Source organism: Brienomyrus brachyistius, chromosome 1, assembly GCF_023856365.1.
Source record: "Brienomyrus brachyistius isolate T26 chromosome 1, BBRACH_0.4, whole genome shotgun sequence".
NCBI lineage: Eukaryota > Metazoa > Chordata > Actinopteri > Osteoglossiformes > Mormyridae > Brienomyrus > Brienomyrus brachyistius.
Window position 1 is genome coordinate 25,025,555 of NC_064533.1, and position 15,826 is coordinate 25,041,380.

At 44.7% G+C, this 15,826-nt stretch overlaps 1 protein-coding gene across 1 annotated transcript in view; it reads right to left on the reverse strand.

The window, feature by feature from the left end:
* Positions 1-1,393: 1,393 nt before the first annotated feature.
* LOC125738181 (chromodomain Y-like protein) overlaps positions 1,394-15,826 on the reverse strand; it is a 36,347-nt gene continuing 21,914 nt past the window's right edge. Inside the window, exons 2-7 of the mRNA XM_049006877.1 lie at positions 13,337-14,069; positions 9,442-9,698; positions 8,081-8,253; positions 6,219-6,429; positions 4,577-4,720; positions 1,394-4,029 (exon numbers count right to left, since the gene is read on the reverse strand). Of these exons, the coding sequence (XP_048862834.1) occupies positions 3,871-4,029; positions 4,577-4,720; positions 6,219-6,429; positions 8,081-8,253; positions 9,442-9,698; positions 13,337-14,069 (1,677 nt within the window). The 3' untranslated portion in view covers positions 1,394-3,870. The remainder of the gene's footprint in view (positions 4,030-4,576; positions 4,721-6,218; positions 6,430-8,080; positions 8,254-9,441; positions 9,699-13,336; positions 14,070-15,826) is intronic.

Genomic DNA, 15,826 nt, shown 5'->3' on the forward strand with positions numbered 1-15,826 from the left:
GATGACCAAACAGATAGGGACAAAAGTGACAGATTCAGATGGCCTGGGGAAGGAAGCTGGAACAGGTTCTCTTCCTAAGCCATTCGAATTTCCAACATACACATTTGCAATACCAGTCATATATATGACACATGCACTTCATAGATGTGTTACTGTACGTCATCAGCCACGGACCATATATAGCCAATTTTGTAGCTTTGTATCTTATTTAGTCCATCCTACCCAAGTCTGGCTGAATTACTCAGCATTCCAATGCACCTGTTGCACATGGCCTATAAAAAGAAAACTCGGATCCTGAAGACAGTAAACATTACTGCCAACAGGGGCCATCATGCAACACAACAAAGGACTTTTCTTTTATGTACAAGATCCACGCCACCGTTATGACCTACACTCGACTGGCCAAACAATTACACAGAACTAGCCTGATGACGGACCATCAGCTCTATAGCTCCTGCCCATCTTGGTTTGAACACTGGCATAGGCCAAGGCAGGCTGCCGAGTCCACATCCCATTCACCAGCCACAAACCCTGTTCGTCCTCCTTTTCTTAGACTATCGGGAAATGACTATGCCATTTCACCCTTCTACCACCAGGGGGAAAAGTACTCGAATGTAAAAATAGTTTGAGAAAACCTTTCCAATACTGACAGTACCATCTTCACTAGCTGAAAACTACCCACAAGTTTAACTGGTGCCTTTGTTAAAAATTCACTACCATGTAAAAACTGTTGACAGCTGACACTGACTGGAATTCTTGGGCAAAAGCGTTATTGTTTTGAATATCCCCAACTAGGAGTAGTATAGCCACCTTATCTGTAAGAAATTCTACTGACCTCATCTTGATGCACCATATCTATCCGATTAGCTGGTGGATTCCAGTGTCAAACACAGGCTGCTTTCCAACTGCATCTCATTGCTGCTTACAGGAAATTTGCAGTGTAGTAGCAAGATTTTATCTGGAAATGGAAGCTGTGCCACACAGCTGGCGAATTTGCATGCGAAAGCAGTTTACATTCTTGAGTTGCATCTATCCTTGTCGTGCTTCCAAAATGTAGAAAACATACAAGTTGTTACCCTTTATAACTGGTAGAAACACAGAACAACCCACATTTTACTCTGCAATAGTGCTCCAGTCCACAGGCTTCTGCAGAGGGACAATGCAAGAATATTTCTGTACTGATCACGACCACGCTAACAGTGGGTGACATTTAAACATAATAGCTTGTTTGTTTTATATAACTCGTGTGGCCAGTTACCAAAGAATACTAAAACTAGGTGGAACGCAATGGGAAAATAACAGGCATGTTTTCATGTTCAAATACAAGACACTAAGAAGTTTGTGTTACGAAATCAGACAATTTATTTTGACCACTTTTCACAGCTGAATATTTTAATCTATAAAAAAACTTTACATATTATACAATATACATATATTATTTATATATAGTTTATAAACTACAACAAAATAGGTCCCAGAGATGAAAAGTACTGTACCAAGCATTCAAAAAAAAAAAAAAAAAAAAAAAAAACCAACACACTCTATGGTTCTTTTGGGGGAGAAAAGCAGGGTACTCAGTCAAATCTGTATTCAATGTACAAAAATAAGGTACATTTCATCACACTACCCCCCCCCCCCCCCAAAAAAAAAACCTCTTCATTTAGCAATGTGTTTAAAGGTTATTTCTGTTCACCAACAATCAGTTCTGCTTCCAGCACATGAAAAGCCTCTAACTAGACAAAGGCTGCTTCATTTCTGCAAACAAGACACCAGAAAGTTATGAAGGCGAATGAGGAAACTCAGAATCCCTGCTTCGACGATGATTGAGGTTTCTCACCTTTCTACTACATGGCCCAAGGCACTGGTTCTGAACAACAGATATAGGTCACCAACAGAGAACAGCAGACTTAACGTAACGAAAGGCTTTCCCCAAGTTTCCTTTCCGCTGAAAGAGCACTGCAGTGTTTCAAGTAAAGATGGAAATCATTGAGTGTGGTTTAGATGCAGCTATTCTTACTCACAAAAGACGATACAGTTTTCTACTCTTTGTAGTATGGGATAGGACCAGCCTGGGAATGCAAGGTCCTCACTGTCCATTTAAGTAGAAATCTTTAGCAATGAAAAGCTATGAAAGCACAGGATTATTTGCATTGCAGTACAGTAGAAAAATGACCCCCAATATATAATCTTCACCCCCCCCCCATTTCACATCATTCTCTTCTTTTCACACTTTTGTATTTAAGGGCACATACTGATGAAAGAAAAACATCATTCAGAAAGACAAGTTCAGGAAGAACTGGGTGGAAGCCAGTACAAATGGTTTTTACTGCTTGTGTGTTGTGTTCGGATCATGAGTTTTTTTTTTGCATAGAATCTAAAGCAAGAAGATATGAACTCTGGTCTGTCGCTGGCTTCTGATTTACAGCTCTCTGTAAAATAGTGTGTGTCATGACAAAGAACATACTGTTATCTACCGCCATCAGACTTGATCAATTTTGACTGCAAACGCTTCAGTCAAACTATTGAATAAATGTCTTAAACCAAAAGACTTCCATTTTAAAATCACTATAATGCGCGAAAAATAACTTAGTGTATTTTTCCTCACTTTGCTGAGGTAATACACCAAATCAAATGAGATCAACTGCAGGCAAAACTCATTGTAAGATTAGTCTGCGTTCACATGTCTACATTTTGGCATCTGGCTGGATATATCAAAAGTTCAAAAGCTCAAACATCGCCATTTATAATAGTTTGGTTCTAGCCACAAGTGATGCCAAACATGTTCAGCCACCACGTTTGCTTCCTACCTTTCTGTCCTTTAGTTCTCTTAATTCTGAAAGCCCAGAAAAAGGACTATACAATCTGATGAGGTGCTTAACTAGTGAGGAATATCAAAAAAAAAAAAAAAAGTCACACTAAGATGGCATTTTGGGCATATGACTCAATTCTTAATGGCCTGATATATAGCAGATAGGCCTTACAAACCACAGAAAGCTTTGCTGAACATTGATTTGGATTTCCTCAAACAACAAGAAGTAGGATAATACCCCTGATTACAATCAATGTATTACTCTGAAAATTGTCGTTTGACAAAATATAGCTGCAGTTAACAGGTAAAGAGATGGTAAACCACACAAAATCTTTCAGACAGCGAGTTCCGCTTGAATTTTCCCTTAATGCATCTATTTGAAATTGACCAAACAGAAGCAACAATAGAAAACATTTGGTGTAACAATTACCTGAAGTAGGCAATGAAAGAGACCTGAAGCATACATGTTTTCTGCAAATTCACTTTCACCCAGCAATGGTGATACAGACATAAGACATAAATATATAGGTATATATTCTTAATGCTATATACATAGCCATATATTTTAAAGTTAACCTAAGCTACCCTTAGGTACAATCTATGATCCTGCTAGTCTTGTCATTGCTGAAGTAATGTATCCGCAAGACTTTAAAAAAACAACAACAATAATAATAATAATAAATTTAAAACACAATTTCAAATGGCGGTTTTCCATGACAAGTTCTGCCATCTAACTTTAGGATGAATATTTATGCATGTTAGAGTTGTCAAATAAAGGCTGCTGCATCATGAAAGACGTAAAAAGTTTAGTTCCCTTCCTAGTCACAACCAAGCAGGCAATGGGGAACAAACAGCTCCAACGTAGCACATCTTCGCAAAGACTGCCGAGAGGAGCAAAGGTGAGCATCACATGCTGTCCAAGTCTCTGGCGAGACTCCCTAAGGCAAACATTTTTCCCCCAGTCAACTCTGGTCAGACAGGCTTTCAGACGCACGGGTCACCACCTGGAAGCGACGTCGCTCCCCTCGTCAGAAGTGGGGAGGGGAAGCAATGGTCGGCTCTCAGAATCCATCGATCTTCTTCTGCAGGTAGTTCAGGATGGAGTCCATGCCCTGGGGCGAGCCCCACACCCGCTTCAGTGCCTCACACTCCCGCTCGTTGGCTTGCTCTAGCGCCGCCCTGCTGGTGCCACGCAGCAAGGCTTTGGACTCCCGCAACACCTAAGAGCCGCCGGCGCCCGCGTCCCAGATGAACGCGCGGTGGAAGGGGGGGAAAAAAAAGCTGGTTTATGACAATGAATGAGTTTGTGGAAACATAACTGAAGCGTATGAGTATGCGTTCAGGGAATGTGTCATTCAATTCGGGGACGGCAAACACACAACATTTCCATTACTGTGGCCATTCATGAGAATCAGTGTAAGGGACAAACACTCAGAAATGCAGCCCCAAGCTTCATTCCCAGCACACATTTATTTTCCAGGTGTTCAGAAAATGTCTTTGGTAAATAAATGTAAACAAATGTAGTAAATAAATGTTTTTCTGGTTCATTATGACATTATTTCCTTTCCTTCTGCACACAAGTACGCATCCCACATATACAAAGACCCTGGTGTGTGCTGGGTGCAGATGACTGATCGGTGTGAAAAAGAGCGACAGAATGAAGTGAAGGTGACACCTACGGGAAGGGGGGGGGGGTGTTTGAGGGTATGGTGAGGAGAAAGAAGGGGAGATACCCCCCAAACCAAGCAAAATCAAAGGATGACTTACGACCGAATGACAAGAGACTAGCTCCCTAACGCGCACCATCACCTCCTGAGCGAAGGTACCAGGCCAGAAGACCTGGGAGACCAGGCCCTTGGCGCAGGCCTCCTGGGCTGTCAGCTTGCGGCCACTCAGCAGCATCTCGTTTGCCTGGGGGGGGGAGGGGAGGGGGGGCATTAGGCACACACTCAGAAGATCGTTCTCCTGCTCAAACAACACTGCTATTTCTTGGTCTATCGTAATACCATTTTATTTAGTTATTTTTTTTTTTATAAAATCGGACAAGAAATGTAACAAGTGTTCCATTTCAGCCTGGGGAGGGACACCTGGGCACAGCGGGTCCACTGAGCGAGCCTGGAGCATCCCATCCTAATAAGCCCGAGGCATGAGTCTTAAAGAATGACTCTGTTACATTTTATTTAGCGGACGCTTCCATCCAAAGCAATGTGCAGTCGAGAAAGCAGGGTCAGCATGTCCCTGGAATTAGGGGTAAATCCTTCCGTCACGAGCCCAGCAGTGAGATCACTTTGTAGACTGTATGGTCTGAACCAGGGACCTTCCAATCACAGGCACAGCATGCTAACCCACTCAGCCATACATCACCCCCAGTTAGGCGATGAAGAGGTTCGGGGGTGGGGGTGGGGGGGGAAGAGACTTAAAAACAGCAGGAGGTTCTAGCTGAGCGCTGCCTGGCTCTGAACAGCCCATCAGAGCTGACAGCGGTCACCTTAAATCTGAGACGAGCAGGACAAAGGGCAGTGCGTCGTTAATTATGATCCCTAGCCTAACTTATAACCACACCTATATGAAGCAGGCGGCCATATAGCCATAACCACACAGACGTGCATGGGAGCCCAATATCTGCTCGGTCTGAGATGACCGGTGAGCAGCCAGACCAGGGCTCTCCTCTATGGTGAGTGGAGCACTGCTGCCACCTACAGTCAGAAGATACGACGTGTCTCGGTTGTCCTTTTTCAGTTTAGTGGCAGCCCACTAGTTCTCTTTAAATGTGGGATTTAACAATTCAAGGTGGAAAATGCCTACCATTATTTTCCATTACTTTTAAGTTACAATCGCCCCTGAGAGTTCATGCCATTAATAAAATCAAAGCTGTTTTGACAGGGACGGCATTTCAGTCTGTCCAATCTGATATTTGCTTTGTTATATATTTAAATAGCCGACATCTGTACAATCATGACCACGGGTTGAGTTACCAGTTTCAGAAAGGCAAACAAAATGTATTTCTATAGTGAATTGCATCCTGCTTGAATTCTTTTAAAGGTCATTTCTGAAAATGGTATTTCCACCTAATAATTAACAGCACATCCATCTCATATTTAAATGTAAATATTGCATACAAACATTAAAATTTACCTACATATTCCTGGGCCTGACTGCTGAATCATTACCGCTGATATCACTGAAGCATCGCCCCCACACAGATATTTATTTCAGTAATTAGAAATTTGCATGTACAATTAGCATGCTTTATGGTACTGAGGGTTTTTGACCTACAGCTTTGTTAAACTGTCAACAAAGCATCGATAAAAATGGTACATCAGACGCACTGGCATCTATTTTGACTCAAGCTGTATTTACGCATTTACTTTTCTTTAAAAAATGGGGATACGTTTCCAAGACGACTCACAGATGCCACCCCCATGACGCGGGGGAAGGTGAAGGAGGAACAGGCATCAGGCGTCTGGCCGAAGGCTGCGTATGGTGTCTGGAACCAGGCCTTCTCGTTGGCCCAGATGACGTCGCACAGTGGCAGAATGGCGGCGCCCAGGCCCACGGCAGGGCCGTTCACCGCCACCACAATGGGCTTCTTGAACTGGATGAAGGTGTTCACGAAGGTCCTGGATGAAGCGGAGGGGGATGGTCATCCTCAATGACACAATCACAAAAGAGGTGGGGGTCTGGGGGGATCTAAAAGTGCCAACACCCTGCAACACCACAGCCATGCATTTTAAATCCCAAATAATCGGCTAAGGTGACAAGACATAACTGCTTATATCATCATCAACTCCTTAAACCAATGTTTCTCAAGCCAGTCCCCTCAGGAACCACTGGGCAGTCCACATTTTTGCTCCTTCCCAGCACACCTGAACCAACCAATCAACCAACCAACCGCTGGGTGCTGGGAGGGAGCAAAAATGTGGACTGTCTGGGGTCCCCTGAGGACTGGCTTAAGAAAAACAGACTTCAGTGGCTATAGTTATGCATCTTGCACATAGCATTACAGCCTCAAATTTAACCAGTGGTACGATATGATTCTCCCTGAACCTATCAGCCCGCCCACAGCGCTGAGAAAGCAGCTTTGACAAATTGAGTAAAGTCGTGGTTTTAAAGTTGGCAGTATTACAGGCTCTAATAAAACCTCTCCCGTTATTTTTCGTTAACAGTGTGACTTTGCGAAACTCGGTACACTCGCTCTTTACCTCCATCACACAGGCAGAGCAACAATAAAAAAGGAAACCTTCTGAACAGCTGAACAAATAAGATGCAATAACAGTGCCAGGAAAGCAAAAAGCAAGGGCAAGAGGCAGTAAGTCTATAGAGAAAGGATCTCCACAGGTCCAGTTACTCACAGCGAAGCTGGAAAACAAATTCAGTGCTCATAGTGGCCAGAAAAGAGCGGGCTGAGTCATACAGACCCGGGTCTGAGTCCCACAGCACCACAATCTGACTGCTGTGGGGGGCGGGGTTAAGGGATTAGGTTCTCTCTGATGCGTAAGCGCCAACTGGAAATCCAGCAGGCATCTACATGGAGCAGATTTACAGTGTTGACAGATCCTCTGGTATATACAGAAATGGGTACGAGGTACAAGTTCTGTAATTTACTCTGTGTGTACGTTTTCAGCAATCACATTCTGGTTAAGATGACACAGTGAGGTGATCCAGCCACTCTACAGCTCTTTGATTATGCAGCTTGATTATCAGTCGCCTGATTCACTGTTGCCTAAGCTGAACGTCTCTTTGATACAACAGACCAAACAGGAAGCATCGCTTTCCTCTCATTCTGTCTTCCCTAAGTATTCTCGCTCACTGGGCCAGAAAAGTTCATGCTGTTGCTCTCATTGTTAATATATCATACATGCAGCCAGTGTTCAGATGGAGCTCCAAGAGGCCACATCCTGCTAAATGCACGCTGGGACTCTCAGCCCTTTTTTGTGGCTGTTTTGGGACGGCACAGTTTGGCGTGACCCTGTGCCACACTCACAAACATGCAACCAACCAGAATGGCTTCCTCTGTTCATTTTGACAAAGATCACATTTTTCAGCCATATACCTAAAAGGTACATGTATGATTCAAGCCTGCTCTCTGTAATAAAACAGATTCTTGGCAGAACATTTAATTGCTAACTTTTTGATGCCATTTTTGGTTATCAGATTAGTTAAATTACACAAAATTATTCAAACAACAAACAAAACCGACATTTTTAGCTTTTGTACGATTTTGTTTTCACATACGACCCTCGTGATACGAGCATCTCGGCGTGCCTTCACCTGATGGAGTCAGCCATTTTGACGCTCTCCTTCTTCCTGTCATCTGTCAGCCGGCGGATGAAGGAGATGAAGTCCAGACCACAGCAGAAGACACTACCCACAGCGCCCAGCAGGACCAACTTGCTGTCGTCCGCTGCCGCCGTCGTCATGGCATTCTGCACTTCCTTCATCACCTGAGCAAACATCGGTCATGTCCATTTGGAAGTTCCAATAGAATTTCAGTCAGCCCACACACCCACCCATTTCCAAATCTAGAAGGGGGGGGGGGGATCTGGGTCTGAAGCCCATGCAGCATAGAGTCTTGGGTTTTAGAACACCATGGACAGGACGCTATTCCATAGCAGGACACACATCTCAAGTTAAACACCAGTTCATCTAACCACACTTGGCTGGTAGAATTTCACAATTTACAGGCAAATAATCATGTATTCATAGTAAATTACTTATTTTCTTTTAAGATTAATTGCTTTTGTAGGCATTGAAATGACTAGGGTGGGAGAAGACGACACCCCAAGACCCTATTAGCAACAGAACAAGTTATTCTAGTTCCTGTGGTGTAAACTGGGTTGGTGAGTCAGATATGAATAGGGACAGACTAATCTGGTCACCTGTGCTGCTGCAAACTGATTTACAAGAGTCAGTAAGGTGACTGTTTACTTTGGATAATTTAACATACGCGTTAGTGCGCAAAATACACACAGGCTACTTAGCTGTCGGGGCTTATACGGGCAGGGAGTTAACACAAAGAGTTAGAAACCAAGGTAATTCTAACTGTTTCGATCTAACATTCTTTATAGTGGCTATTTAAAAGCCATGCTACACCCACCCCCCATTCCAGCCAAAGGTGATGCCCGAATATCACATACATCTCACACTTGGAGTGTCGCTCCCAAAGCAAAACTAAATGTCACAAGACCCAGTACGCTTTATTCTAGATACTAATATTTTCCCCACTTCATTCATGGTTGCCAACCACGCACATGGGCGGACATACCATCATGAAACTCTGACGCCGCTTTCCAGACCGTCATTTTGCATTAGCTTGCAACAACTTACATAAAACCATTAGAGCACCCACTGAAACCCCATTCAAAGCCAGACCCAGCTTAAATAGCAATGAATAGTCATCACACAATTAGGCATTGTGTGTCCTCCGCATCTGTCCCAGAAATATTCAAGCTGCTGTTTTATTGCCTGCATCACTCCTCATTACTGAAGATGAAACACAGTTGAAATGGCCTCCAAATAAAACACACAGTACAAAGGAAGAATAACAGCAGCATCGACCCACACACGGCTGTGTCCGATTGGCTGGGCCACCCGCCTCCTCGTTTTGAAGGGAGAACCTTGAGGACACTCACATCGGGGTTGAGCGAGTTGTTTTCCGAAGACTTGGTAGAGAGCAGGATGTGTGTGAAGCCGTCTTGCTTGCGCACCACAATGTCGCGGTACCGATAGGCACTCTTGGTCTGCCGCACGCTGATGCGCAGCCGCTTGTCGAATGCAGCGCATTCCTCAAAGCGTCGCTTCGCCACTGGCGGGCCCGAGGCACTGGCAGCAGGACTCTGTGGACTCGACGTCCCATTGGCGACCACCGCTTCCATGACGGGGGACGTACCTTGAGAGGTGGCATACGAATCAGTCAGTCAATCTAAATGACCAGGAGAAAGTGCAGGCGGCATTAAGGCGACTGCAGCAAGCCAGGAATCGCCAGAGGTATGAAACGCAAAAGATGCTACTGATCCTGCACGCTCAGGGGCATCAGGGCATGGGCAAACCACAGAGCACCTGACCGTGAAAGCAACCAGCTCAGGACAGCTGCTGCAGAACCTCCTTCCTGATGATGGGCCATATCCACAAACACCAATCAGGAATCATATTTACATAAGAACCCACCAATCGTGTGAGAGATCCAGCTGCTTGCAGCTAATATACATTAACCAAGAAGCGTAACAAGCACCAAGACTTTCTGTCCCTGTAGTGCATCCTTCCCCAGTTATAAAAACAGTTTAGCAGAAATATTTATTCGTTCCCGAATCCTCTCATCTTTTTTCGAACGACTCATGGCGATTCTGGAGACTATCCTACGAGGTGCACGGCCGGGTACAACCCAGACGGGAATAAATAGCATTAATTACTCTTCTCAGCAGCAAGGTCCCTACACTGGCAAACCTTTGGATGACAGTTCTGAGCAGAAGGTGAAACATGGAAGCTGGCTGAATGCTTCCTATAAATGTGTCTTTTGTTATTCAGCACTTCACTATTTATTCACCCCAGAAGCAGTACACCATCACTGCTCATCTCTCAACCCCACCTTCCCATCCCTTGCGACATTGCATGCGCTTGAAAGCAGGTTAGTGAAGGATCTTTCCTGGAGGCAGACATCCATTGCATGGCTGCCAGGAGCCCGGCATAACCCTGTCGACAGCCTGAACTGCTCTATTGTTTCGACGTTCGGAGGACTGTGTCATCATAACAGCTTTTAAATAGAGGTGAGAATGGGTGAAATGTGTCACTGACATTCCCCACAGCTGACTGAATAAAATAGGACTCTCCATGATTATGGGTTGCCTAAAATTATGCAGACGGACGCATCACTGTTCATGGCTGGCTATTGCCTGAATTTGAATCAGGGTTGGACTGACCCAGTCACACCAGAAGTGTTTAACTTTAAGTGAGGCATGTGGAGGGTGGGGTTCTAATGAACTGCTGACAAATGAATCCGTTTTGATAGGATTGTTTGGGATGGGTGTTTTGATGCAACGCTGTCCAGTCCGTTTTGCAATGTGTGCATTGAATAGCAGGGTATTGTCCTCTAGTTTACTACAATTCCAACCCTTGCCCCACAACTACCAGCATATAACAGGCATATTTAACCATCAATTCTCCTCTTACTCATAGTAGCAGTCCAACACAATCACACATATACACACTCATTTGAAAGACACTAAAGAGTGAAGATAACACCATCTTACAGAAACCTGGTGCTTATATCACCATACATGTTTTATGGACTCCTTAATGATCATGACATTTAGAATATCTAATGGCACAGCCAGGCTAAGTGGCAAGTAGTTAGCTTTGTGCCCCTGTGCATCGGCTGTGCATTTCAATAATCTGCTGCTGTGGGGTCATTAATAAAAATGGTCTGAGTAACTGTGCATTAATTTCTGATTCAGTGGCCATAAATCTCTGGGGATACAAGTCCATACAGGACTTATAATAGCCAGACAAATACACCAACTGCTGGGACACCAGTGAAGTTTTGAGGCTCTGCTCTCGCTACTTTCATTTCAGTATGTAGTGGTGTATGTCCCATGGTCACAATATCATGGACAAGCTGTTTGACCCAAAACAATGAATGCACATCCCTCCATGGCAGACTTCTGAGCATTTGAGACACCTGGGCAAGGTTAGTGCACAACACTGCTCACATCTCCTTCCAAATGATCCGTTGTTAAGGAAACACATGCTCAGGCACGAAAGAAACATCCCCGGCAGCGTGTGTCTGACGATGAAACAAATAACGACATTCGGGCTGAAGTACACAAAGCAGTCGGACCATCCGAGATCCAAAACACGGCAGAGCCCTGAATGTGACTAAACAGGCTCTAAATTATCTAATGGGGTACGGCGTTGCAAGAGGGCACTGAAAAATAAACACGTGTGTACAAAAGAAATACAGCATCATTAGCTGGTGGGCTAAAATCTGAAGAGCTGTAAGTAAAGGTAGATGTAGCCTGTCAGACCATGACATCACGGCAACAGAAATACCTCAGTTAAAATAGAGGCTGGCCCACTGCGACACTACCCCCCTCCCCCAAGACTCAAACCCAAACCACAGTAGACAGCCAAATTCAAAGTAAGAAACAGTTCTGCATATGCAGGAACACTGGCGATGCCAGAGTATATTCAGGGGAAGAGCAATAAAAAGAAAGTCTAACTAAAAAAAATTAGACAAAACCTGTGGCTATAAGGCTGTTAATGTATGTGAGAAACACAGATGTGATGAAAAGCAAGCAATGTACTTGGAACATTACCATTAATTCAGGTCACAACACAGCTGATGAGCAGATAATAGAGCAATAAGAAACAGGTTTCCATGACTCAGGTTTGCCCTCAACAGTTCCTGCTAATGAGTTTCTCCTACCAGCTAGTTAGGTACCTGTTAATGGAGAAATTTCACTGAGCCACCAAGCCTACAAACGAGAAAACTTTATTAACTTATTCATGAAAAATATCCATGCAATTTTTGGAACTACTACAATACTTGCCTCACGCTTGTGCCTTTCGAATTTAACTCAGAGCCATTGAAAATAGGGGGCTGGGATTACATGGGGGACCCAATCAGATTTAGGGGGCTGGTACTACCGAAGTCCTCCATTGGCTATGCACTACCAACAAACACTGCAGTGTCAGCCTATTCTAGAAAGGACACTGCAGGCGGCAGCAGACATTCCAGCCAGTCCATCTCAGTGCCATACCCCGATATACACTAAGGGCATTCTGGAGAAACAAACACACACATGTACCACCTGCCTGGGCTGATATATTTCTCCAGGTAAAGCGGAACGTCGAAGGTCAAGTCACCTGGAAGAAGGCCTCATCCTCACAAGGCGAACAAGCAGAGCACCCCAGCTGTGCATGATGTGACAGCACAGATCTTACCACCTGTACTCGCCTCACTCTGAGTTACAGTCCACAGGCTGCATGTCACACATTCCCCACAACCAGACAGCACCATTCTTCACATGCCAAACTAGTGAGGAAGCTCAGTAAGGGGGAAATTATTTGTTAAACTTATGACACAGGTTGTCCATGCACTCTGACTACGCAAAAATATCAGACACACGGAGTCAGTCAAGGAAACTCTGACCCAACACTGCACTTCCAGAACCACAAATGGTGATAAATCTACTGTTCCTATAAGCTGTAACATAATATTTACTGGTTGCAAGGTCTGGTATTACATTCGATCCGTCACTTGGAGACATGAAACACACACAAAGTTCCTGAACACCGAAAACAAATAGTCACTCAAGTACAGTGCTGGGGTAATTACGTTAAGACAGGCAATATTTCAGCTCAAATACTGTGTGATGACAAACAGTAGCCATTCCCACAGAATGATCCAAAGCCTTTATTATCCCCTGTTTGTTCAGGAATCGATACTTTGGCATGAGGAGACGCATCTTTTAGCGCATGGATTACAACCCAGTTGAATGGTGCCTCCACACAGAGACACGCTGATCCTACCTTTTCCACTGAGCGCCAGGACGGCAGCGGGCGTGATGGGGACCTGCGGGAGGGGCAGGATGGCATGTGTCCGCGTGCGTGTGCCCATCCGTGCCCTCTCCTCGCCCGGTGCTAGCGGGGCCCCCAAGGGTTTCTCCAGGATGGTCACCTCCTGGGGAACGAAGCCAGGCTCCTGGCCTGCTTGCCCCAGGCTGTGGGCTGCCTCACTGGGAGACTCTTCCAGCTCAACTCGGCTCTCCATGGGGCTCTTTGGCACCAGTATCTTGATACCAGACTTGGTCAGGTCCACGCTCCTGCGGGCTGGGCCTAGGGTGTGAGCAGCAGCTGGCCCAGCAGCACCACCTGTTGGGGGACTAGAGCGTTTATACTTCTGGCCAGTGGGTAAAGGTTGGCCGTTCGTTTCAGAGTCCACGCCCTCAGCGCTGGCAGAGGCAGGGTCAACAGGCTTCTCTGTGGCTGGGCCCCCGGTGTGACTCGGTGGCCTGTGGATCTGCTTGCGGGCGCTGCTGCCGGGGTCATGCACCGGGCTGGTGGTGCTGCGGGTGGACCGGGGGGGACCCCCCTCACGCTGGCACTCGCCCCTCCGCCCGTTGAACTCGTGGATGAACTCTACACAGTTGGCCAGGTGCGTCTCCGGCTCCCAGGTGTCATCCTCGAAGTCATAACCCCTCCAACGCACCAGGTACTCCGTCTTGCCCTTCTTGTTCCTCCTCTTCCCAATGATCCTCTCCACCTAGGAACACCAGGCAGGAAATGAGAGGCAGGAAACATGGCAGAACCAAGTTCTTAAAATATCTTAAACCCAAAGCATTTGGCCAAACTTTTGTGCAATTTTGCATTGTTATACATCAGTGGACTAAACAAAGCAAAACCGTTTGTCATCCACATCCCCACTGGACTCCTGCATGCCTGAATGTTTACTCAGCCAAGCAAAATGGCTCAAAGTATGTCCTCCCGAAAGCCATACGACGGTGTACAACAGCTCAGTGCACAACCAATGTTTAAAGAATACAGAAATCAAGTCAGCAGGAATTATGCTGAAAGCGCCATAAGCTTCAAAGCAATCATGCTACTGTTATGCGAGAATTCACAACAAAAAAAAGAGACCGAACAGAAACATTCTGAAGATAAAACAATGAATTTGGAGCTTGATTAAATGCATACACAAGGCTACAAAAACAGGAGGCTGACAGACGCAGTGTGAGGGGAGCAAAAGGCTCACATCTCCGTGCTAAATTCAGAAAAATATAAGCTTGTTCACTGAAAGCCATCTGTCATGGTGGAGTGTTTGAGGACATTTTTATTAAGGCAGTTAAAATGGGTGCTGCTTGATATTAAACATTTGCCTCTACAGACACACAAAAAAAGCTCTTAATACAGAGTGCGCATGAATGCATGCATGCTTTTTATATATTTTATTTATTTCATATATATATATATATATATATATATATATATATATATATATATATATATATATATATATATATATATATATATATATATATATATATATATATATATATATATATATAAAAAAAAAACTGGTTCATAAAACATTTGTCATTCAAATGAGGTGTGACAGGATGGTGGGCAGGCACCAGTTGTGATGCTATTCAGAATAAAAATGTAAGACCATGTGATTTCACGAGCACTGGCTACAACCAGATTACAATGGTGTGCATTTCCAATCTCACAGCCTGCTGAAAACCCTCCCATCTTAGCTACACCCAGACCTACTTCTCTACTGACAGCCATCTGGCAGACAGAAGTAACTGTGGGGTACACAGAGGGGAAATTACCCTTACTGGGATGCCTGACACCCACAAGTACACCTCTCCTCTCTTCAAAGTGCCAAAGGAAAGCTTTACTATTGATCTGGACCCACAGCTAAACAAACCTCCTCTAGACATTTTGTCTGGGCACATTACTGTACCACCCACCTGCTCGCAACCTCTCCCATGCAGGCAACCACCACGGAAACAGCAAAGGGAGCAAGTAAAACTGATGAGAGCACTGCGCATATATGACTTTGAGGACATTCCTGACCTTTGAGCAATCCCTACAAGTACATAATGGAGAAACCGCTTGTGCCAGTTCCACCCACATTGTTGTAAGTGGGTAGAAACATATGGTTTGCGAGGATCTTGTATAGTCATGTGACTACCGGTGACTTTCTTCTCAATAGGCACCTCACTTTCACACCCAAATAAGGTGCTAAAGTAAAACCAGTTTTCTGAACACTGCTTCCATCTTCTCAGCTGTAAGAGCTGTGAGCCTTCAAACTGTCCTTAGGTGCTAAAAGTCAGACTTCGATTCTTCGTCATTCTCTAAATGACTATACTGCTTCAGATGAGATTTGATCCAGTTACCCCAATAGTTAAGAAAATGCAAAAGGAGTATAAACAATGAACACTCTCAGTCTTTTGTTAGCTGTTAGACAGTATAACTTGCTGAAAACAGGACAATGCTTAACAAAAAAATAACACA